We start from the raw sequence: 25,596 nt of genomic DNA, 5'->3' as shown, positions 1-25,596 counted from the left end.
GACCTTAGGCTGAAGGGCAAGTGAATAATAATAATAATAATAATAATAATAATAATAATAATAATTCCTTTTTGCAAAACTTTCCAGGGGCCACATACCAGCAGTGGGTGGACCCAGATTCAGAAATGGGCAGAGCAAAAAATGTGAAGCCCAGCTCTCATCTGCCCAAGTCATCCTGATGGGTCAAGCATGATGGGAGTTATAGTCCGACTACTTGTGGGCGGCACCACTTTAGCTAACTCAGATGTTGCCCTTACATGTGAAAGTAAAAGGAAGGAAGATGGGAAGGATCTGCTAATGGCCCAGGGACAAGACAGGGCTGGGAAAGGTTTGGAATGACTCCAACTTCCATCAGCTGCAGCCAGCATGGTCCATAGCTAGAATGATGGAACTTGGAGCCCAGTAACATCTAGAGATCCACAGCATCCTCATCCCACATGCCCTCCAACACGTTGAGTCTCAAAACTGAGTCATGCATCTTTTTTTTCTTCAGGGCTATGCTTTTGCACAAGAGCATGAGACCCAAAAGCACATGTTCTGGGGAGCTGTGTGAGTTCGCAGCTCCCCCAAAAGTGCTTTTTCAGGACGAAATCTTGGTGCAAAACTGTGTGAGATCACAGTGCCCAAAATGGCTGCTGTGCTCTCGCAGGGAAAAACGGGATGTCCCGGTTTTTCTGGGACACTTGGGTATGAAACCAGCGACTGGACACTATGGGCATTGTTAGGCATCTTCTAAGGCTCATGCCCAGTCAGTTCTTGACCTTGTGGTTCTGCCTTCTGCTTGTCGTTCTAGTCTATGCTTTCCAGACTTCTGCTTTGCTTGCTTCCTTTCCAGGAAAGCCTTTACAAGTGGTATCAGTAACCATGCCAGTTATGGATCACACAGCCTTTATGTAACCAAATCACTTGCAAAAGTTACTTTTTAAAGCTATTAAGAGTTGTAAGCAACTTTTACAGATTTGCTAATGGGCTCCAGTTGTTTTTAATGTTGTTGTTTTTTTCTTTAAAAGAAAATAAAAATCCATTTAAATGTTTTAATTGCCCTGTTAATATGCCCTTACTTGTGTATATTTCGGGTCCCACTCCATGTATGGAATCAAATCTCTCTCTCTCTCTCTCTCTCTCTCTCTCTCTCTGTGTGTGTGTGTGTGTGTGTGTGTGTTAATTTGAAGGTTAATTTTACAGAGGACAGTCCTTTGTTTGGTAGCCAAGTTTGATTCCCACCTCTTCTCTTTTCTCCCTGCCCCTTTCCCCTTGTGTGCCCTTTTTTGCTTTAGATTGCAAGCCTGCAGGTAGAGAATCCCACTCTGGGAGGGATGCATACAATCTAAATAAAAAAATAAAATTTGAAGGAATCCTCAATTTCAGTGATAGGGGGACCATTTTCCCCTTCAGGTCAACCTTCTGGGGAACCACATCACAATAGTTGCAGGGGCCAGAGGGAAAACTGGGCAGATGGGGTCTTTATAAATGGTCTAGGCAGCCTTCCTGGTCTTGTGGGAAGTGGTGGCTGGTGTCCATTGGGGCTGGAAGGCAGGGAGGTTGACAGTAGGAGGCGCTAGAGCCAACGGTTTGTTTGTAAGTAGGAAGGCAGGCATGTGGAGGCTGAGGCTGGTGGGCCAGTGCCCCATTTGCTGTAATGGACCAGATTCCATGTCTCTTCCCTGTATAGAAGCATTTAATGAGATGGAAATGATTTCACAAGCTATGAAAGACCTTCTATTGCCCCCTTCCCCCAGCTGAGTCACAACTGAAAGCATCAAAAGAACTATATCCCCTCGTGGAACATCTAATCTTTCCAAGCCCAGCTGTTTGAGGAGAAGGATGGGGGGGAGTGAGGTGATCGCAAGTTTGGATCAAAGGTATAGGTCAGTCTGAGGCTAACGCGCGGGTCAGATATAATGCTAGCCAAGGCTGCTGGCCAATCTTTATTGCAAAACAGCGATGCATGGTTTGGATCGCCAAAGCGTCGGCAAGAGATGGTTCATTTCCCCCTGATGGCTGAGAAACCTTTAATCATTCAACAGGCTAATCCCTGTCCAGGGAATTCTGGGGAAATTAAAAATGGCTTAGCTTGACTCAGATATGGGCAACAGTGTTTGTTTCACACATATTGATAGTGCAAGGAGCCTGGAAATATTTCAATCTCCCCACCCCCCAATAAAATATACTCTAATGGCAAGGAAAGAAGAAGAAGAAGAAGAAGAAGAAGAAGAAGAAGAAGAAGAAGAAGAAGAAATAATGATTGCTAAAATTCTTGAACATCCAGCCCACCAAGAGTATTTCATGCTCCCAGATTGCTTTAAATGAACATTCATAAGCAAAGGTGCCATTTTATCCCTGTAACCAAATCCATCTAGACGTAGCTCTGATCAAACGCTGGTTTCTAGAGAGGTATGAAGAACTCAGTCTTTGAAGTGTTTGCTCTGATCTGATCTGTACTTGACTAGCATGAGGATCAGAACATAGATATCCATCAGTTTGCTTGCTTGCTTTGTATTTTGAAAGAATATGTTGGTTCACTCCACTCAGTATTGTCTACAAACTGACCACTAGCAGCTTTCCAGGGTCTGGGAGGAGCATTCTATCTCAGTCCCTTCCTGGAGATACCAGGATTTGAACCTGGGACCTTCTGCAAGCAAAGCAGATGCTCTACCACTGAGCTAGGTTTGATCCGTGTTTGGAAATAGGTGCTTATATGGGAATTTTCGTATGGCTTGAAAAACTGCAAGTTAATGTGGAAACGTGAAAGATTAGATGCAAGGGTGAAAGCAAATGAACAAGACATGGATCACAAATACACTGGTTTGTCTACCCCTGAAAATGTCATTCCTTCTGGGGATTCTCTCTGTCACCTAACAGGAGGTGACACAAGGAAATTTGCTGGTCTAATATGCTTCAGAGCCAATTGATTTTTCTATGGTGAAGTCAATGCACATTGGCCGTGAAGTTCACCAAAACCAGACGGTTGAACCCTCCGACACATCTCCAGACTGTGACTCACCATGTCATGGCACAACTCACTTGCATGGTTTCTTTTTCAGGATGTGGTCGATGAGTTGTGATCTGGACAGATGCTGAAGTTTCCCCAGACCAGACCAGTTTTTGCAGGCCTCGGTTCAGACACCAACCTAAACTTGGGCCTGTGAAATATGGGCTTCCATGAAGAATTGGCTCATGCAATGGAATAGAACCTTTTGGAGTCTGAAGGCAATGTGCTCTTCTACACAACCTTCAGGGGCCATGCATCAGTGGTGGGCAGAGCCAGAAGCAAAAAATGGGAGGACCAACGAGTGCTAATTTTGATTTTGTCCAGTGGGGTTGCTTCTACACACATTCACAGAGTCATAGCCAATTACATTTTACGCAGAGCAGACCCCCTGAAATTAATAAGCCTAAGTGAGTCCTGGCCATTCATTTTGATGGGTCTACCCTGAGTAGGACTAGCATGGAATGAAACCCAATTATCCCTCTTTATCCTCCATCCAAGCACTCTCAGATTTCAAGGACCCACTCCAGCCAAGCAAAAGTAACAAGGGGTGTGTCCTGGGGAGAGTGGGAGTCACCTAGGGTGAGTCCCAAAGGACTTGGAGTCTAGCAACATCTAGAGATCTACAAATTCCCCATCCATATGGAGAGACTTTCACCAGCCAGCAATTGGGCAATGTGCGTCCTGCTGCCAGGGCCAATATCAGGGGCCATTGTTGGATAGCCTCCAAGCTCCATACCTAGTCAGGGCCTACTGCCAATTTTTGAACCTATTGACCTTGTGGCTCCACCTTCTCTATGTTGTTTCAGCCTGTACTTTCCAAACTTAGTTCTGCTTTGATTTTTCCTTTTCCAAGAAAGCCTTTAGAAATGGTGTGTGTTATGGATCACACATTCTTTATGTAACTGAATCACCTGAAAAAAAGTTTCTGTTTCAAACTATTAAGAGTCGTGAGCAACTTTACAGATTTGTTAATGGGCACTGGGGTTTTTTTTAATGTCTTTTAAAAAATAACAAATAATCTATTTAAAGGTTTTACTTTTCCTGCTAATATACCTTTTTGTGTATTTGAGGTCCCACTCCTTGCATGAAATCAAAGATCTGGGAGAGTGTGTGTGTGTGTGTGTGTTTTAATTTGAAGGTCTGTGGGCTAGTAAGAAACATGACTTGAATGGTAATAAGAGCAGGTGACCTATTTTACACAAGACAGTCCTATATTTGAAGGGATCTGCTATTTTAGGAATAGGGAATCTTTCCAGTGCAAGGGCCATATTTCCTCCTCGGGGGCACATGCCAGAAATTGGTGGGACCAGGGGCAAAAGTGAACAGAGAAAGTCTTTAGAAATGGTATATACAGCCTTCCTAGTTGAGGAACACACAATCCTTATGTAACTGAGTCAGTTGCAAATGTTTCTATTTTGTAAGCGACGTTTGCAGAATTGCTAAATCCTGCACGGGTGCTTTAAAAAAAAAAGTTGTTCCCTTTAATGATTGCATTGAAGATACAGTGGACCCTCTGGATACAAATTAAATTTGTTCCGGGGATCTGTCTGCAACCCGAAAAGTCCATAGTCAGAGGCACCGCTTCTGCATGTGCAGCGAAACCCAGAAATATACACTTCCGGGTTTGTCGCGTTCGTAACCCAAAAGTTAGAGGATCTACTGTATGTACAAACTCGCTGCACATGAACAAGTTGTGAAGAAACATATACTTGCCATGGATAAATTTAACGATATTTGGAATTCATTTTCATAAATACCATATTAGATTAAGGTCTAGTTAACTAAAATAACGTCCCCCCCCCCCTATTTTTTTGTAATGTACACAATATAATTTTGATGTTGTTATTGCTCTGCTTTGTTTTCTACATGGGTACTATTTCTTGATTTTTTTTGTGTGTGTCTTACCTTACTCTTGTAATTTTGTACTTTTTATTTTTTTCAATAAAGACTATAAATATATACGTATGAAAAATGTACTTAAATGTTTTATGTGTCCCGTTAATATACCTTTCAGTTTATTTGCACTCACACTCCTTGTATGGAACCATTTATTTATTTATTTATTTATGTATTTATTTATTTGATTCCATTTTTATGAATCGCTTTCCATAAAACATCTTGAAACAATTTCACATCTGGGGCGTGTGGGTGTGTTTTTATGAATATGAACTGAATGTGCCCCCCCTTTTTTATTTTTTGCAGACGACAGTTTTCTCTGTGGAGGAATCCTATTTCAGGGATAGGGAATCTTTTTCCAGCTCAGGAGTTTCATTTCCTTCCAGGGTTCATGTGGCAGTGGGGGGCGTGGCCAGAGGCAAAAGTGGGTGGAGTGACAAGTTTTAATTCATGGCTAGCTTCTACATACACACACACCTTCTCTGTCCTCCATCCAGGCAAGTGAAGAGGCATTATCAGAATTCAAGGACACATTCCAACCAGGCAAAAGACACTCAAACAGGATCAGTATCAGGTCATGGACTGCTTGGATGCAGAGGAATGGTAGGAGGAACCAGCTGGGGAAGCTCAGAAGAAGAAGGCTCAGAGCCCAGGGACTGGTGGTAGGATGACGATGAGTGGTCAGAGGGAGCAGACTGGGGAAAGTGGTGTTGGAAGCTGAGGAGGCCATAGGGCTTAGTGAGCTGGGAGAGCCTGTGGCAGACAGCAGTGCAGAATCAAAGGCAGACGCTGAAATGGATGAGTGGGAGGATGGAGGCCAAGAGGCAGAGAGGAGTCAGGCTGGTGAAGAGTCATAGTGTCTCCCCCCCTCCTGCTGCAACAAGCTCTCCTCCCCCTGGGTCTCCCAGAACCCAGAGAGGCATGAAGTGTGAGGAGCAAAGGTAGATATTTAAGCATGGTCTCAGATTAATTGGGGAAACTATAGAAGAGGGTAAAGGTAAAAAAGGTAAAGGACCCCTGGATGGCTAAATCCAGTCAAAGGTTGCGGTGCTCATCTCACTTTCAGGCCAAGGAAGCCGATGTTTGTCCACAGACAGCTTTCCAGGTCATGTGGCCAGCATGACTAAACTGCTTCTGGTGCAACAGAACACGGAAACCAGAGCACCCAGAAACGCCGTTCACCTTCCCACCACAGAGGTACCTATTTATCTACTTGCACTTTGATGTGCTTTCGAACTGGTTGGCAGGAGCAGGGACCGAATAACAGGAGCTCACCCCGTCGCAGGGATTCGAACTGCCAACCTTCTGATCGGCAAGCCCTAGGCTCTGTGGTTTAGAACACATCACGACCCGCGTCCTCCAAAGAATCCTGGGAAATATGGTTTGTTATGAGTGATGGGAATTGAAGCTCTGGTAGAGGATTGGCTAACAGCTCTCAGCACCCTTAACCAACTAACTACAGCTACTGGGATTCTTTAAGGAAGACCACGACTGTTTAAAGTGGTATGATGCTGATTTAGACATACAATGCAGATGGGATTTAAGCAGATCCACAGCACACCTGGTTGCCATCTGCCCCGCTATGGTGAAATGTGTTCTGGTTTTTACAAGATTATAGTTTAGAAGACTGCATCTATTCACAAAGAAGGCCAACAGCAATTAAAAAGGCAACCTATGTTATTGTTTTAAAAGCCGCAGATCACACACCATAAAGACCAGGAGCCTTGTATCTGCCTGCTTCTCTTTGGTAAAATATTGCAACCCAAGCCATGTGCCGCATTTGGCATGAAAAGTTGGTTGTGGGCACTCAAAATCATAGAACTCACTTCCTTCAAGTCAAACTCTCTGCCTTTGGAAAGTGAAACCACCACCCCTCTCTCAAACAGACAGCGCAGACTAATCCACTTAAATCCGGCTTAGCAATTAAACACACATAAACACACTTTTCCAAAACATTGTTAGAGCAGAGGTGGGGGAAAACCTTTTTGAAGGCCCAAGCTCAATTGCTTCCCAGATGAAACTGAGCTTTGAACGGGGCACACCGGGATAAAACCCTCCAGCAACAGCTAGTGACCACTGGAACTGGTGGAATGGAAGGCAAGGAGGCTAGCAGTATGTGGAGCCAAAGCCAGTGACTGACAGAGTCAGAGCCAATGACAGGCAGAGCCAACTCATTCTGGTTTTGTTCCCATTCTCTCCTCCCTGCTGAGCTCAAGAAGGACTACACTAGGTCTCAGTACACATCACTGGCTTAAAACACAGCTCGGTCATTCTTTTCTCAATTTGAATCAAAGCCGATTTGGGTGAAAAATGCATCAAAATGCAGCATTTCGTAAGGGTTGTCTCATAGAAGACCTGGATGTAGAGTATACAATGGTGCAACCTAATACTTAAGAGGAGGGAGCTGACAGGCAGTACAACTTCTGGACTGTTTGCAAGTAAGAAGGCAGACAGGGACCGGCATCTAGGGAAGCCCAAACCGCCTCCAATGATACAGTGATTGGTTAAATGGACTGTCATTACCTTCACAGGCCTTTCCATCATCTTTAAGCTTGGATCCTTCGGGACACTTGCAGTAGAAACTCCCAATTGTGTTACAGCACTGGGATTCGCAGCCTGCGTTCCCGGTTTCACATTCATTCACATCTGCAAGCAAAGGAAGAAGAAGAGGAAACTCAGTGTTCTAACTGGTGCTTAATGCCGATTTCCAGTGAGAGCTATTGGCCGTGTTCATGTTCACAGGTTCTCAGAGGGTGTGGAGGAAGGATTGGGCCATGCATGCTAATCCACTCCCCAAGTTCCATGCCTGACCTTTATGCATAGGAACACAGAAAAGTTAGCTAACTGTTGGTCCATCTAGCTCAGCATTGTCTACACTGCCATTCAGTAGCTCTCTGGGGCTTCGGATGAGCCCATCTCTAACTGGAGACAGGGAGGATCAAACCCCATTCTACATGCAAAGCAGATGCACTCTCTCTGAGCTATGCCCCTTCTCCAAAAGGCAGCAACGCAGTATACTTTGTGTCAGTATACACCCTTTGCCTGTCTAGGCTACTGTTGTCCAGTCTTGATGGGCAGCATCTCTCCAGGGTGTCAGGCCCAAGGAGCTGACCTACCACCGGATCCTTTTAATTGGAAATGCTAGCCAAGGAACCTGCATGCAGATCTGGTGCTCTCCCACCAAGGTATGGCCCCACTGATCTGCACTGTCCCACTGGAGCTTGCAAACAAAAGTGTTGCACCATGGAACCCCCAGTTGCATGGAAGCAAGGAGGACTTGGAAGTCCCAATTTCCTTGCCCACTTTGAATACTGGACATTTATTTATGGCTTTGGCTCCAGAAGTGCAAATTAATGCAAATCTGGTAGGTGGGTGTGTTCCACAATATATCCTGGTATGGCAGAGAAGTAGAAAAAATGTATGGTTGTTCTTAAGTCATCTTCAAATATCAAATGAAGATCAACCTTCTGGGTCAAATGTGAGAGGTGGGTGGAGCCTCCCACCTGTCCAAGGCATATTGTCATGGCACCACATAATCAGTTTGCAATTAAAAAAAAAACTTCATGGAAATTTGGTAGCATTTTGATACACATTTCTCCTAATACACACACCTTTGTAAGGCAGTTTGCCTAATGTACCAATTTTTGCACAGCCATTTGGGGTTTGGACTAGACGGCCCTTGGGACCTTTTCCAACCCCTCGATCCTATGATTCTAATTTCCACCAAAGAAATAATTTTGACATCTCCATTTTCACTAAGGGGTATATTTTTATGGACACTTGATCCCAGTGCAGGCTGCTGCTGCTTCTTCTTTTTGGTGTGCCTTCCTTGGTGCGAGAAATGCATTTCAAAATTCAGGAAAGTGCAAATTTCGAAGGATGGCTCTGTTTCAGTTAGTGTACTGTTCCAGAAAGTGCAATTAAAGCCTTCTGGGATACAGCCTTCCAAGAAATCGGATCTTTGGTTAAGTATCATCTTTTACCCTCACACTACAACTAGCCCTCCTCAATCTTTTTTTTTAATGGAAGATGATGCTATTGTTTATAGTAGGGAGCTAGTTGGACATTTATTGACTGCTGCACAACCCAGGATTGCAAGGTTTTTGGAGAAATAAGTCTGGAGCTGATTTGAACTACTGGTGCAGGAAGGTCTGAGATACTGCACTGCTGGAAAAGCTAACATTTAAATTAAAAGTGTGCAGAAGTCAATGTAGAACAGGTAAGTTCACTTCGGTTTAGTTTATTTGTTATTGTTGTTTAGTCGTTTAGTCGTGTCCGACTCTTCGTGCCCCCATGGACCAGAGCACACCAGGCACTCCTATCTTCCACTGCCTCCCGCAGTTTGGTCAGACTCATGTTTGTAGCTTCGAGAACGCTGTCCAACCATCTTGTCCTCTGTCGTCCTCTTCTTCTTGTGCCCTCCATCTTTCCCAACATCAGGGTCTTTTCCAGGGAGTCTTCTCTTCTCATGAGGTGGCCAAAGTATCGGAGCCTCAGCTTCAGGATCTGTCCTTCCAGTGAGCACTCAGGGCTAATTGCCTTAAGAATGGAGAGGTTTGATTTTCTTGCAGTCCATGGGACTCTCAAGAGTCTCCTCCAGCACCATAATTCAAAAGCATCAATTCTTCAGCGATCAGCCTTCTTTATGGTCCAGCTTTCACTTCTATACATCACTACTGGGAAAACCATGGCCTTAACTATACGGACCTTTGTTGGTAAGGTTTAGTTTATGAGTTGTGTCAATACTGTTACATGCCACTACAATCTCTGAGCAGCGCAAGACTCCAGAAACTTACCCCAGGTTCCTTGGAATGAAGGTCAGCAGAGATTATGGTGTCTTTGAGATGTATGTTTTTGTTTTTATTTACACATATATACAACCTGAGGATAAGATTGAGGAGCTCCCAGCATTAACACCCAAACAGATCTTCTTCTTGTGGATAATTTAATTTCTATACTGCTTTATATTTTTAAGAAAACAAAAACCTCTCAAAGAGGTTTACAGCCTACATTAGAAGCTCAAATACAACAATCCAGAATCAAGTCAAATATAGACTGAAGAAAGTATACTGAAGAAAGCAAAATATAAAGTATACGTACATTCAAAGCAACGTAATTTACAGGGAACTGAACTATTATCTTAAAGATTTCAAAATAAAACATTACCAAGGAGGTCAACTACAGAAGGCACCTTTAATGCAGCAATGTTAACCCCAAATGATTATTATCTTAAACATTTCAAAAGAAAACATTACTAAAGGAAGTCAGATATAAAATGAACATTTCAAACAGCACAATTAGCAAGAGAATGAAAGTTCTTAATATAGGTTAGCCATAATTTCAAGCTTAAGTCTGAGAAGAATCAGTACTGTTTGCTTTTCCATTAGTTACAGCTTTGGATCCAGCACAGATCAAGCATGTCTCTGTGTCCCCAGCTTCCAGCCTGCTTTATGCTCAGTACTCCCCAACTCTCACTACGTCTACTGTTCTCCTTCCTAGCAGATAGTGAGGGGGTAGAGGAAAGGCCTGCCCATTTGTTCTATGGCAGGGAGCAACTTCTTTGGTTATGCTAACCGTGGCGCTTAAGTGAATCAGCCAAAACCATGAGCTAGACAAAAGGACAGGTTGGGCAAGCTTGCTCTCATACATTTGACATCCACAGATACAGAATCCCAAGAATTGGATGGGACTCGGAGAATCATCCAGACTGACCCCCCCCCCCAATCCACAATATCCAAGTACATGGTCGGTTTCCACCATTGGTGTTTAAATGGATCTGGTTAAAGCTGAAGTTCATCAATATATTATTTTTGTTTCTTTGTGTGTCTTCTCCCTCTTTTGTACACCCATTTCCTGAATTTGCAAAATAAAAGAGATACTTTTTGGTGTTATACTTACAGGATATGATCCTTAAAGACTACTACAGACGACTTCTTCTTTAATCCCTGCCCAATGTTTGCTCTTTGTTTATATTGTTTTCATCCCTTATTATGGTAAGATTTATTTTTTACTAGGTTATGTCAATTATTGTTATTTTTTTTAAAGAAACATTTTATTGAGTTGTTGTTTTTTTAAAAGTGCAGACGTTAACAAAAAGAAAGAAAATCAAGACTCAGAAGTGTAAAAGAATAAGGCATCACAGTCTAGAAGGACAAAATCATAGAATCACAGTTGGAAGATACCCAAATAGTCATCTAGGCCAACCCCTTGCGATGCAGGAATCACAACTAAGTGCAAAGCACAAAGATACTTTGTACAAAGTACAAAGCTCCAAAGGGGTAATAAAGTATTAACCAATACAAATATCCCCTTTACAAATAATAAAGACATGCAAAAATAAATGTATTCTCCACCTGTGAGTCCCATCGTTATTGAGAATAAAGGTTCTTAGATGAGCCAGACGTTTGCATATACTGGTGGGCTGAGCAACCACGTGCCTTGATATCTGCGTAAGAAATAAAACCACGTTCTCTATCCCAAAAAATGATTATTTGAGCTCTGCCATTTAGATACTTTCGGCTTATCAGATTTCTTTCCAAGGAGGGCAATTTGCTGAGTGCAAAAGTACCTGCGATTCAAATGATTAACGGTCAGTTATTGTTATTTAAGAAACTGATCTGATGTTTAGGAGTTATCAAAACTCAATAAAAAAATTATACGAAAATGGGTGTGTGTGCGCAAATTCAACAGGTTACCTTTAAATGCAACCCGGATAAAATTTATTCCTTATCCCCAGAACCCGTCTCACGTGATTACAGGGAACTTTGCTGGGGCACCAGAAGAAGGTAGCTTGTGCTTTGTTGTCTGGACCCATCCTGTTACTGTTCAGTGACCAGGGCTTTAACAGGAAGACACTGCAGTTAAGGGACTTCAGGGAAACACTGGCAAAGATCCGACTTGGGTGAAAAGCCTTTGGTGCAGAAAGCTTTAAGACTGGTATCGGGCAGCTCTTAAGTCTGGGCTGCCAGGCGGCTTCAGAAGGGAGCTCAAAAACGGTTGACCTGGGAGTCCAGCCAAGGGAGAGTGAGTTCCAGGCGACTTCAGCTGTCACAACATGCTCAAGGAGGCAGGGGGTGGATGCATGTGCCAGGGAACTCTTGAAAAACTTATGGGCCCTGACTGCTGGGCTGCATTTCCATGGGGAGCTGTCATCCACAAACCTATCCATTTCAGTTTCACTCACTTTCTCAATTCCCCACACCTTAAATTCAGGACCTGGGAGACCAGGGTTCAAACCCTCACTTGGCCATGAAGCTCACTGGGTGTCACCTAGAGCTAGTCACTGCCTCTGGGCCTAACCTACCTTTAGGGGTGGAGGTGCAGGGAAAACCACGTAGGGCACTCTGAGCTCCTTGGAGAAAAAGAAGGGATGTAAATAAATAATATGTTTGCAGATATAGGGCTGTACCCAGTGAAATGAATGACCTCCAAGAAACTAAAATCATCTTGACGACACTTCAATGCGGTGCCCACCATAAAAACAGTAGCATTAATTATCTGTCCAGTGCCCCAAACAAATTTGTCCAAAAACAGTGTGTCTCTTATAAGCATGTTTTCATCTCTTTCCACCCCACAATGCCTCTTGTTTTTGGAAGGATCCTGCCCCCTGGTGGCAGATCTTTTTTTAAAAACCAGCTACACACCTATCTTTGCCATCCACCCTCATAGTGTTGAAACTGACAATTTTGGCTCTTTCGGAATTTGAATGCTCCTCTGAATGCAACCCAGACGTCAGTTATAACTAAGGACACTTCCAGGCTGTCAGCGTTTTGAGGGAGGGGTTTGGTTTCCTAGCAGAAATGTAGGTTTGTGCAGTTAAGGTGGATTAAAGCGCTTGGTGATAAAAGAAGAAACAGACTTCTTGCAGTTAGGAAAGTGACAGGAAAATGCATTGAAAAATGTGGGAGGATCAAATGATGGTTGAGGAAATGTATAAATAAGCAAATCAGGATGAACACAAGACAAAGGCATGTTCTTGTATAACCTCCCCGCAAGTGAATTAAAATGGATGTTCAATCACAACAAATTTTTTAGGTTGGAGGACAGCAAAAGCCATTCTAACCTTTGGGAGGTTTAAAGGAGGCTCCTTTGAAGCCCTCAGCTTGAATATTTATGCTGCTAAAATACTCCCCCAACATTTGTATGGGACTCAGACACCAGGACGGGGATATGTTCCAGCAGATGTAACCAACCATTCAGAGTAAGTTTCTGAAGGAACTGCTGGCACGTCCCCCACAGGTACTTTAGTATTAGTACTAGTACTAGTACTAGTACTAGTACTAGTATTAGTATTAGTACTAGTACTAGTATTAGTATTAGTATTAGTATTAGTATTAGCATTAGCATTAGCATTAGCATTAGCATTAGCATTAGCATTAGTATCTAAATTTGTATACCCCCCAATACCCTCAGGTCTCTGGATGGTTCACAGCATAAATTCACAATATAAAAACACAAAATACATAATAAAACCAAGAGCAACCCAATTAACCCTCCCTCCCCAACACATTTTAAAAGGGCATCAGATGTCAATCAGCCAAAAACCTTGCTAAAGAGGAATGCTTTTGCCTGGCGTCTAACGGTGTATTATGAAGGCACCAGGTGAACTTCCCTGGGGAGAACATTCCACAGACAGGGAGCCATTACAGGAAAGGCCCGTTCTCATGTTGCCACCCTCCAGATCTCTCGTGGAGGAGGCACACGAAGAAAGGCCTCAGAAGACGACCTTAGGGTCTGGGTAGGTTCATATGGAAAGAGGCGGTCCTTGAGATACAGTGGTACATCGGGTTAAGAACTTAATCCATTCTGGAGGTCCGTTCTTAACCTGTGCTTAACCTGAGGTACCACTTTAGCTAATGGGGCCTCCCGCTGCCGCCACACGATTTCTGTTCTCATCCTGAAGCAAAGTTCTTAACCCAAGGTATTATTTCTGGGTTAGCGGAGTCTGTAACCTGAAGCGTCTGTAACCCGAGGTACCACTGTACTCCTTTCCATATTATTGTCAAATGGATTTTTTCAGGGGGGGGGGAGTCGCTTAAGGTACCTTCTTAGTCATACTCTCCCTGGATGAGTAGACAAATTCATGGAGGATAAAGCTATCAGTGACTACCCACCATGATCTGTGTTCTCCCTCTGCTGTGAGAGGCAAATGCCTATGAATACCAATTGCAAGCGGGAAGAGCTGCAGACATCTGGTTGGCCACTGTGAGAACAGAATGCTGGAGTAGGTGCCCCCCCCCCTTTGGCCTGATCCAGCAGGGCTTTTATTCTGTTCTTATTGTGCTGCTAAAACTCTTGTTCTCTTGCTCACCACCCCTCACACGCCACCCACGGCCCTAGATGCCAATCACACACAAAAAGAATCCTTCGCTCCAAACCTCTACGGTTATTCAGAGAGCCATAAAACACACAGTTGTTATTCAATCCAGACACCAAACCCCAAGATTTATTTGTGTATGTGGGGAATGTAAAGAAAAGGACACTCTGGTGTGTGTGGGGGGGGGTACTCTAAGATCCTGGAGGTGCGGGTGGAGAGCAGGAAGAGAGTGAAGAAATCCGATCCGTTGAGGGTTTGCCCCCCCCCCAAAAGCTTTGAAAAGCTTCAGCGTTTGAAAACCTAGATGTTTTAGGAGTTCATGAAGAGAACCACACAGTGAAAGAACCAGGCAAGAGAGTTGAATGGCGGGGGGGGGGGGGGGGTGTCAGATTTAAAGGGATCGCTTTTCCAAATCCTGTATTTGAACACAAAGCAGGGAGGGTACCGTGTTTGGCTTTTAAAACATGTTTTAAGGTGTTGCAAAGGATTCTCTCTCTCTCCTTTGCCCCTCCATTTTGTGAGGAAGTTATACAATGTCCACTGTTTTCGGAGTGGGGAAGTCTTAGGATGTTGGGCTGTTCATGGTGTGTGTGTGTGTGTGTGTGTGTGTGTGTGTGTGAGAGAGAGAGAGAGAGAGAGAGAGAGAGAGAGAGAGAGAGAGAGAGAGATGTTAGTGGCACAATGGCCAGGAATGAGGACTAGCGGCAATCAAACAGCAACAATGGAAACTGAAATATACTCGGAGTCGAGTGTGAATTTCATGCTCTTTATTCAGCTCATAGTAGCAATGAATGAAACTTTCCCCAAAATGTCTAGCCAGCGCTGTCCGGAGACACTTCCAGGTCACTTGCAAAAGTCCTGTGTTCTGCAAGCTGCAGCAATCAGCTGGGCTGGCAAGTTTTAAACTCCTTTTCCATGACCATGCTGCTTGGGACCGATGGAATCATAGAATCATAGAATTGCAGAGTTGGAAGGGACACCAAAGGTCATCTAGTCCAACCCCCCTGCAATGCAAGCATCTCAGCTAAAGTATCCATGACAGATGCCCATCCAACCTCTGCTTAAAAACCTCCAAGGAAGGAGAGTCCACAACTTCCATAGTCAGAATCTCCTTTCTTGTCAGTCGAAGCCATTGGTTCGATTCCTACCCTCCAGAGCAGGAGAAAACAAACTTGTTCCCTCTTCCATGTGACAGCCCTTGAGATATTTGAAGATGGCTATCATATCTCCTCTCAGTCTCCTCTTTTCTGAGCTAAAGATAGCCAGCTTCTTCAACCATTCCTCATCAGGCTTGGGTTCCAGACCCTTGATCAGCACCTGTAGCAGAAAAGGAGGATCAAATGTTCTCCACTCCTGACTTATTGTATCTGGTAGCAGCTCTTCACACTCTGAGAGACTGAGAAAGAGAGACAAAGTGTGTGTGTGTGTGTGTGTGTGTGTGTGTGTGTGTGTGTGTGTTTCTTCCCATTGCTAGCTCCCTTATCCTTTTTTTAAAAAACTGGAAAGAAATTCACCATTCACTCTCTACCAAAACCCTTCCACCATTTGCAACTGCCCCATCTGCTTTAACCAAGCCGAATCCGAGATCTACAATCCTTGAAATACGAAATAAAAGCACACAGAGCATTCCAGCTAGGAGAACCTCAGGTTTCTGTTTCCCTGACGTTTTGAAAACCTGCTCAGGTTCAGCGAAAGGTCTGGATTCCAAAACCTTCCTAGGCAAACCACGCCGAGCCCATCCTGACTGTTCCAAAATAAAGCTCCAAACTGGTTGAGATGGGTTGCTCTTTAAAGCAACGTTTCACTCTGTTCTTGAACCATTGCCATGGTTTGACATCACACACAGGCACCAAATAAGTTCAGAGAGTTCTTCATCCAGACTCAAACAGCGGGGGCACCTCTTGCGAGGAACTCTCCGCAAGGGAGTGCAGCGTTTGGGATGACAGGGTGATTAATGATGTGTGCTCAAATGCTGAAGAGGCCGGCGAGGACAGACCACCACAAGACGCAAAAGGGTCGAGGCCACAATCCTAGATGAACAGAGCACCACTGGGCTCGAAGTGCGCTTGCTGCCAGAGGTGTTTGGAAAGCTGGCGCTGCAGCTGACCACCCTGGTGAGTCAGCAGGCCAGTTAGAAACGAAAAAGAGGATTTGCCCATCAACATCTGGCTGTTTTTAATTCGCAGGAGCTTGTGAAGTAATGTCTGCCTTTTTGCAAGCTGGGGGAGAAGACTGTCGACATCCCCTGCTGACCTGTGAAACCAAGAGTGGGTCGCCTACTCTTACATCCACAGGTCCCACCCGCTCTTGATTTCCAAGGTGAAACAGCGGGCAGAAATTCTTCAGAGGAAGAAGATCATTAGGTGTGCGTGCAGAAGAAGACCTTGTGTTGGTGTTGACCTTTAAAGCCCTAAACCGCCTCGGCCCAGTATACCTGAAGGAGCATCTCCACCCCCATCGTTCTGCCTGGAGACTGAGGTCCAGCGCCGAGGGCCTTCTGGAGGTTCCCTCACTGCAAGAAGCAAAGCTACAGGGAACCAGGCAGAGGGCCTTCTCGGTAATGGCGCCCGCCCTGTGGAACACCCTCCCACTAGATGTCGAAGAGAAGAACAACTACCTGACACTTAGAAGACATCTGAAGGCAGCCCTGTTCAGGGAAGTTTTTAATGTGTGACATTTTGATGTATTTTTAATCTTTGTTGGAAGCCGCCTAGAGTGGCTGGGGAAACCCAGCCAGATGGGTGGGGTACAAATAAATTATTATTATTATTATTATTATTATTATTATTATTATTATTACTATTATTATTATTATTATTATTATTATTATTATTTCACTATGCCACAGTCTGTGCAAGGCCATTTGACAGCCTCCCCCCCAGCCCTTTTGGCACCAGCTTAAGCTAGGCTTTGGCAGGGACCTAGAGATCTCCTACCTCCTTCCCAAATCACTTGCTCAGCTTTGGGATGGAGGAAGGAGGAAGGAGGACACTAGGACCGTGTCAGAGCCCTCGCACCTCCTCTCTGAAGTCAGGTAAGCACTTACCAGGCTTTGGGAAGGCACCCTACTCGGTTGCGCACCCGGTGCAACCGCACTGCTCTCACTGCCCTAAATGGGCCCCTGGTGGGTGAGTAATGGGGGAGGCAGAGGTGTGTAAAATCATGCACAGCGAGGAGACAGCAAAAAAAGGAGAAGTTGTCCTCCCTCTCTTGTAATACTGGAACTCAGGGTCACCCAATGAAGCTGAATGTTGGGGGAATGTAGGACAGGCAGAAGCAGTGGCGTAGCATGGGTTGCCAGTGCCCAGGGCCGCATGGAGTAGAATGGGAGGGAAGGAGGGAAACAGTCAGAGTACGTATGCACATTCAACTGCCTAACTGCGTCCACAGCACCCAGGAGATCACAGCCACAGAGATAAGAAAAGAAGAGTCATTCCATTGCCTGGAGAGGTCAATTCCTGGTTCACATGGAGAACCCCTTTTCAACAGCAACAAAAGTGCACAGCTATATTGAGGCAGCACCGGGTGTTGAAATTTGCAGCCCTAACAATTTTGCACCCAGAGCAACTGCCCCTGTGCCCCCACCCCGGCACACTACGCCACTGGGCAGAAGAAAATACTTATTCACACAGTGCTTGGTTAAACGATGGAATTCACTTCCACGAGAGCTGGTGGTGAGACACCATCTTGGATGGCTTTCTCAGAGGGTGAGACAAATGGCTGCTAGCTATGGTGACTAGGTTCCACCTCCATTGTCCGCTGCTGAGTATCACAGGTGAAGAGAGTACTGCTGGAATTGTGGGCTTCCCAGAGGCATCTACGAAAACAGGATGCAGGACGAGCTGGGCCCAGCAGGGCTCTTTGTATGTTATAGACACAGATCCAAACCATGGAGAAATCCAGTTCAGTGTCATCTGAACAGGCAGGGGCAAAAATCTTTCCCTGCTCTCTGTCCTCTTTTACCGGTGATGCAAGGGACTGAACTTCTGCATGCGAAGGGTGTGCTCTGGTGCATCCAAGACAAATACTGGAGAAATCCAAGCTGCATACCAGACTAACAGCTTGCTTGTATAACCCCAGTGCAGAGGGCGTCCCCTCAAAAGCTGTTATCACAAGGGTTAGCCGATGGGTGGTTTGTGGGCCATAAACTACCATGCAGTTCTTGCCAATGGAGGTCATGCAGACAGTTTCTCACGATGACAAATCACAGAATGAAGATATTCTGGTGCCTCAAAATAGTGTCTCAGTGGTTGCGCTTCTCCTGCTCTGCACTCTGCCTCCCCCTTCATCTTTGACCTCTCTCCTTTCATCACAACTCTTGATGCCATTAGCCGATCTGAAGTCACACTGGGGCTGACCAAGCAGAAAGTGTCCAATGGCTTATCTTCCCCTACTATTGGCTTGGCTGCTCTGATGTCAGAGGTGGGGCATACCTCCATTTGCCCTGCCTCTTTCCCCCGGGGAAACCCAATCTTTAGCGCTGAATCGGAACAAATGGCTATTGGGTTTTCTGCGGGCTGCTGTACTAATTTAGCACTAAAGAGTGAGTTTTCCAGGGGAAAGTGGTGAGGCAAAGGCAAACTCAGTCAGACCTCATGCCTAGAAAGTGTTGGACAAGCAGAAAACTGCTTTCTAGGCACAGCACAAATGGAAGTGTGAACAAGCCCAGAGCGAGGAGGGTGAACTCCTTCCAACAATCGATTCATTGAGCTTATATTCATCCACAAAGCTTATGTGGAGCTTAGACTATGTCCAGTCATCATTTTTTTGTAATTGTTTTTGTTTTTCCCCTTTGTAATATGCAAGGAGCAATAATGGCAACAATAAAGAGAAAGGGAAAAGATCAAAGCAGGAAAAGAAGTGAAGGCTGTGAGGAGAGGGGAGTGGAAGTATTCCAAAAACAGCATTATAATTCCAGACAATTGCCCTTGATAATAAGTCTGTTATCCAAGAATGTTTCCATAGGAATCTATGAGAAGAGGGCAGCTGCCAAGAATACTATGTCCAGTCATTACTGAGCACTCCTGTTTTTCTTCTTTTCTTTTTTTGCGGGGGAATGGACAACCATGAACACTTACCCTGAATTACAGGTGCTTAGACATCTCCCCATAGGACGTGGGTGGCGCTGTGGGTTAAACCACAGAGCCTAGGACTTGCCGAGCAGAAGGTCAGCGGTTTGAATCCACATGACGGGGTGAGCTCCTGTTGCTCAGTCCCTGCTCCTGCCAACCTTGCAGTTCGAAAGCATGTCAAAGTGCAAGTAGATAAATAGGTTCCGCTCCGGTGGGGAAGGTAAACGGCATTTCCGTGCGCTGCTCTGGTTCGCCAGAAGTGGCTTAGTGATGCTGGCCACATGACCCGGAAGCTGTACGCTGGCTCCCTCGGCCAATAAAGTGAGATGAGCACCGCAGCCCCATAGTCGGTCATGACTGGACCTAATGGTCAGGGGTCCCTTTATCTTTACCTTTTAGGCATCTCCCCATTAATTGCTCATTTTAATGCATTTTCCCTGCCACCTTCCCAACTGCCACCTTCCCAACTGCAATAGAATAATAGAATCAAAGAACTGTAGGGTTGGAGGTTCCCTGAGGTAGCAGATTTGTTGTACTAAGGTGACAAGAGTGCTTTCGTCCACTGGAAATGTGAAAACCTAAAGTTCCAGCAGGCATCTGAAACCAAAATGCAGACTTGGAGAGAGTGCATAGTCAAATGCTCTCTGGACTCTGCCTGCAACACATTACTGAATAAAGTCCGGCCAGTTGGGAACTTGGTGTGAGTCTCTGTAACAGAAAGTTCCTCCTACAGCTACTGCCACTTAGTACAGGCAACAGTGAGCTAGATGAGACTATGGTCTGATTCGCTGTGGGTTAAACCACAGAGCCTAGGACTTGCCGATCAGAAGGTTGGCGGTTCGAATCCCCACGATGGGGTGAGCTCCCGTTGCTCAATCCCTGCTCCTGCCAACCTAGCAGTTCGAAAGCACGTCAAAGTGCAAGTAGATAAATAGGTACCACTCCGGCGGGAAGGTAAGCGGCATTTCCGTGCGCTGCTCTGGTTCGCCAGAAGCGGCTTAGCCATGCTGGCCACATGACCAGGCTGTACGCTGGCGCCCTCGGCCAATAAAGCGAGATGAGCGCCGCAACGCCAGAGTTGGCCACGACTGGACCTAATGATCAGGGGTCCCTTTTCCCTTTACCTTTACCTATATTCTTATCATGTTGTGGGGTTTTTTTTTAATAGTGCTTCATCAATGGGGGTGTGTCATCCATGCACACATGTGCACTGGCAATGTACCAGGCCGTGAGATTGGGATGCTGCATATAAATGGAACTGAAACCTGAAGCACCGGTTCTGCAATTCATTTGATGAAAACTCCTAAGTAAAAGCAGATCCTAGGAGTAGAGAAGCATGAGGCAGAAGAAGGCAGAAGACAGACAAAGAATTGAGATGGGGAAAATCTTCCCATTCTTTACTTTCAAGATATACATTTCTTGGGTTATTCTCCTTTATCTTCTGGATGGGTTTGTTGGTTTGACAGACGATCAGGGTCTTCTAGACACTGGAGGAGCCACTGTTTTGTTTTGTTTTGAATTTACATATATGTATTTATTCACTGACGTATTTCAAAATGGCCCTGTTGACCTTGGAACATGCAGTAGAATTAGATAAGCTTAAGAACATATGAAGTGGCATTATCCTGTATCAGACTCCTCAGTCCACCTAGCTCAGTAATGTCTATACTGACTGGTAGCATCTCTCCAGGGTTTCAGGCAGAGAGTCTTCCCGAGCCCTCCCTGGAGATGCTGGGATTGAACCCGGGACCTTCTGCATGCAATGCAGAGACTGTGCCACTGAGCCAGAGAGAGCCTTTCCCCTGCTCAAAAGGAAGTGGCTTCAGGTTATATGTCTGTTGAGACTAGCACTGTAACCCTGACAGGCAACAGCTCTCCAGCAGAGGTCCCCTCCCTCACCTGCTATCTTTTACTGGGCATCGAACCTGGGAACTTCTATACGGAAGGAATCCATTCTACGCCTAAGCTGCGGTTCCTGCCATTTGCCTCCTTCCCGCCAAACTCAGTGATTGTTATTTTTACATATCTATATGAGCTTTTCCTCCAAGGAGTGCCCATGGTTCTCCTCCTCCCCATTTTATTTTCACAACAACCCTGTGAGGCAGGTTAGGCTGAGAGACAGTGATTGACCCACCTCCTCCCAGTGAGCTTTGTGCCTGAATGCAGATTTGAACACAGGTCCAAGTACAGCACTCTAACCATTACACCACAGTAACCCCGAGACCCGTGAAGTTGCATTGGAATCCTTTCTCCAGGGCAAGGGGAACATGGTTGGTCTGGTTAGGGCTTTAAACCCTGGTCTCTCAGGCCCTAGACCCACACTCTAACCCAGGCATCCCCAAACTTGGCCCTCCAGCTGTTTGGGGACTACAACTCCCACCATCCCTAGCTAACAGGACCAGTTGTCAGGGATGATGGGAATTGTACAGTGGTGCCTCAGGTTAAGAACTTAATTCGCTCTGGAGGTCCGTTCTTAACTTGAAACTGTTCTTAACCTAAGATACCACTTTAGCTAATGGGGCCTCCCACTGCCTCTGTGCTGCCGCCGTGCAATTTCAGCTCTCTTCCTGAAGCAAAGTTCTTAACCTGAGGTACTATTTCTGGGTTAACAGAGTCTGTAACCTGAAGTGTCTGTAACCCGAGGTACCACTGTAGTCCCAAAACAGCTGGAGGGCCGAGTTTGGGGGCTGCCTGCTCTAACCACTACAGAGCACTACCTTTTGTGGCACTTGCTAATCCTGGCCCTGCCTGTTGAATTTGTACTCAGGGAACGTAGTCTTTAAGGAACAACCCCCCCAAAAAAATCTCTGTCTTTTGTCACTTTATCGCAGGAGTGAATGGCCAGCATCTGCAACTGGTTCTACAGCTCAAGAAGTACAATTGAATTTCAAGGGAGGAGGGAAGGATTCAGGGCACATCTGGTCCTTTATTTACAGAGATTCTGACATCCCCACATGAAAGTAGTTTGCCGACTTAAAACCGATAACGACCCCCCTCCCCTTTCCTCTCTTCCATCTGTCTTTGGGCACAAAAAAAACCCCTCACCAAACAGACAAGCTTATTGTGTAGGAATTTATAGCATCTCAAGGAGAGAGGGAGGAAAGGGAGGAAGCTTCCAGAAGAACAAGAGGCTCCTCTGGGCTGCCAGCATCTGTCCGGCTTCCTGAACAATGACCGTCCCTTATCATCCTCCCCTGCAGAGGCACCGTAAACAGACCCACCAATCAGATTCACTGGCAACCAAAATCTACAGATGGGACACATTCCTGTTGGCAAAGAGAGAAAGAGAGAGAGAGAGAGAGAGAGAGAGAGAGAGAGAGAGAGAGATGAAGACGCAGGAATCAGACAGCCCAAGTTTCCAAGGAGGCAATAATGTCTTTGTAGGAAACTTAGAAAGCTGTCTTTATAATGAGTCAGGGTGTTGGTGCACCTATCTGGTCATTGCAAAGACTTAGCATGTGACTAGGAGTGTGTACGTGGATTTGCTGCTTCTTTACCCTTCCTCCCTTCCAGTCCCTTTCCTTATGTGTTGCAACACGTCCACTGTAAACCTTATTTGGACTGAAGAGCAGGGTGATAATGCTTCAAATGAATGAATGCATAAAAAGTGCCTGCAAAAGAATAGTTAATTGTGCATCCATTTCATTTGCCAACGCACTCATTTCAGAATAAACCTTTTTTATATAAAAAAAATTTCAGGTGAGCTCCATTTAATTCATCTTCCAACCCTGACCCCACATACAATGACTTCTGCATCAGATTAGGTGTCCTCATTCCCTCTTCCTAACATGATCGGTAACTGTTGTGCTTGAATCAAGATTTCACTTCTTGTGTACCAAAAAAAGAGAGGAAAAACTGTTATTTTAAGACCCTCAGTTTTTCAGTTCCCTGCATCAGTTTGTGAATTCTTCTTTCAGTTCTTCGTGAAAATTTGTCAGGTGTTTAGTGTAAATTTATCCCCAAATAAACTTTTTTGCAGTAATTACACCCCCCCCCCAGTATAATATATTCTTGTATGCTTTTTCCACAAATATATCCATTTTTAAGCTTTATCCTAGCATATGCTTTTTGGCACATATTACTTGGGTGGAAATCTGCACTGCAAAATTCAGAGAAGTGCAAATTTCAAAGGCTGGCTGTGTTTCGGTATACAGTGGTACCTCGGGTTGCATATGCTTCAGGTTACATACGCTTCTGGTTACAGACTTCACTAACCCAGAAATAGTATGCGGGATGAGAAAAGAAATCGTGCTCCGGTGGTGCAGCAGCAGCGGGAGGCCCCATTAGCTAAAGTGGTGCTTCAGGTTAAGAACAATTTCAGGTTAAGAACGGACCTCCGGAACGAATTAAGTACTTAACCCAAGGTACCACTGTACGTACTGCCTCAGAAAGTGTGAATTAGGTACATTCACCGGTATATGCAAACTGAATTTCTCTATCTCCGCTAGTAGCGAGGCTAGTATTCATTCATAAACTAGAACCTTGACTTCCCGTCATGATTTATTTCCACAATTTGCAGTTTTACGCAAAAGCCACCAGGCGGAGCCCCTTCCATCCTTTTGTTCTCTGAACTGTAGAGTCTATTGGCAGGCTTAATCATGCATTTCTGTTTAATAATTTTACATACACACATACACCCCCCAAAAATTGAGAAAATGTAAATGCACGCAAGATGTAACTGCTACCCTAAGACGTCCTACAAAACCACAAACGAATACGCAGACATGAAGCTTCAGTGGAGAAAGAATTCCAAGTACCTACATCATAAAAGCCATTATTAGGAGCAACTACATATTTAAAAGCAGCAAGCTAGCTTCTGAGTTCCACAAATTTCTTCCTCTGGATTGTTGGGTTTTTTTAAGGGACAAAGAGGAAGAATACCGTGCCTTGTTTTAGGAGGCTAGTATGTTTGGATGTTGAACACCACAACATCCTGCAAAGATGTCTCATTCAACACCACTGATCTCCCCTGAAGCATGCTAACCTCAGGGCACTTACAGACAACCTGCTTATTCAGCATTCATCCCAATTTCGTTGTAGGGAGATTAGAGAATGCTGGTTGTGTAACAAACATTCATTTAAAGAAAAATCAAATTTTATTAAGAATTTTCAACATAAAACACAATAAAAGGGGGGGGATGGAAATCAGAAGAAGTACCGACATTGAAAGATTGGCAAAATAATTTTTTTCAAGTGATTGAATTAGCAAAAATGACGGCGACAATTAGAATGCAATCTAATCAAAATCTCAAACAGGAATGGAAATGTGTAGAAGAATACATGACCAAAAGATGCTCCAACAAGATTTTATTGAAATGTATAGACTGATTTCACAAAGTTAGGTTAAGCTAAGCAGATATATAAGATTGAATGTTTAATTATTAAGATACAAAAATACAATCTCAATAATAAAGTTACAAAATAATAACAAGTCATGCATGGGTAGAAGGAAGACACAGGGTAAGAAATAAGAAGTGGATAAATATTGGTACATAATGAAATGTGAAAATGTGAATTTATGAATATAATGTATATGTATCATTATGTAAAGATTTCATATATGTATTGCAACTTTAATAATAAAGAAATAAATAAATGAAATGCAAAAAAGTGAAACTAATCTAAAGAAGATTAATAGGAAAGAAGCAAGAATAAGCAAAAGAAGAGAATAAAGAGAAGAGGAGAGGAGAGAAGAGGAGACAGAACAAACACCAGGCCCTCCATCACAATTATATCTTAATCATTTTTCCATACATAGAAAAGTGAACCCTCCAAGCTCTCACCTGGGAACTTCAAACATTCATTCTGATCTGCTTATGGGGAAGCTAGATGGTGTTGCATCCAATGCATTCACCCATTGCCTTCCTCAGCATGAAAAAGTCTTATCTTTTGGGGAAGAGGGTTTGTTGCACAAGACCTCCCAATCAACTGGGCTAATGACAACAGAGCCAATTAATTTTACTTTTGTCTCCATCCTCCTTTCTGCAGAGTTCAGAGGAGGAGAAAACTGCTTGCCAGTGCTACACCCTGGGCTGGCTGTCAGTAAAAAGTCAGGGAGCTGGATAAGGACAGAGTAAGGTTGCTGGAGCAGTGCCTCATTCATCCTAATGGACCAGCCTCCACTGTATATTGTCCATTCTAGGAACAGGGAGCTTGTGGACCTCCATATGTTGCTGAACTCCCATCATCTTTGACTCCTGGCTGGCAAGGGTCCATGGAAGCTGGACACCAACAACATCTGGGATGTCAAAGGCTCTGCACCCCTGACCTAGTCTAAGCGGTGGCAGCTCTTCACAATGCGAGAGGTTGAGAGAACCTTC

At 44.6% G+C, this 25,596-nt stretch overlaps 2 protein-coding genes across 5 annotated transcripts in view; one reads left to right on the top strand and one right to left on the bottom strand.

Moving 5' to 3' along the window:
- Positions 1–25,596, top strand: part of MRPS16 (mitochondrial ribosomal protein S16) — a 317,894-nt gene that overhangs the window by 44,700 nt on the left and 247,598 nt on the right. The window lies entirely within an intron of this gene.
- MEGF6 (multiple EGF like domains 6) overlaps positions 1–25,596 on the bottom strand; it is a 206,840-nt gene that overhangs the window by 118,594 nt on the left and 62,650 nt on the right. For 3 of the 4 annotated variants that reach the window (XM_079986726.1, XM_079986725.1, XM_079986727.1), the window contains one exon: positions 7,412–7,534. The exons of the other annotated variant lie outside the window; for it this stretch is intronic. In XM_079986726.1, the coding sequence (XP_079842852.1) occupies positions 7,412–7,534 (123 nt within the window). The remainder of the gene's footprint in view (positions 1–7,411; positions 7,535–25,596) is intronic. 4 annotated transcript variants of the gene reach the window in all.

Source organism: Podarcis cretensis, assembly GCF_951804945.1.
Source record: "Podarcis cretensis genome assembly, chromosome: 8".
NCBI lineage: Eukaryota > Metazoa > Chordata > Lepidosauria > Squamata > Lacertidae > Podarcis > Podarcis cretensis.
This window is presented reverse-complemented; position numbering and strand designations above follow the sequence as displayed.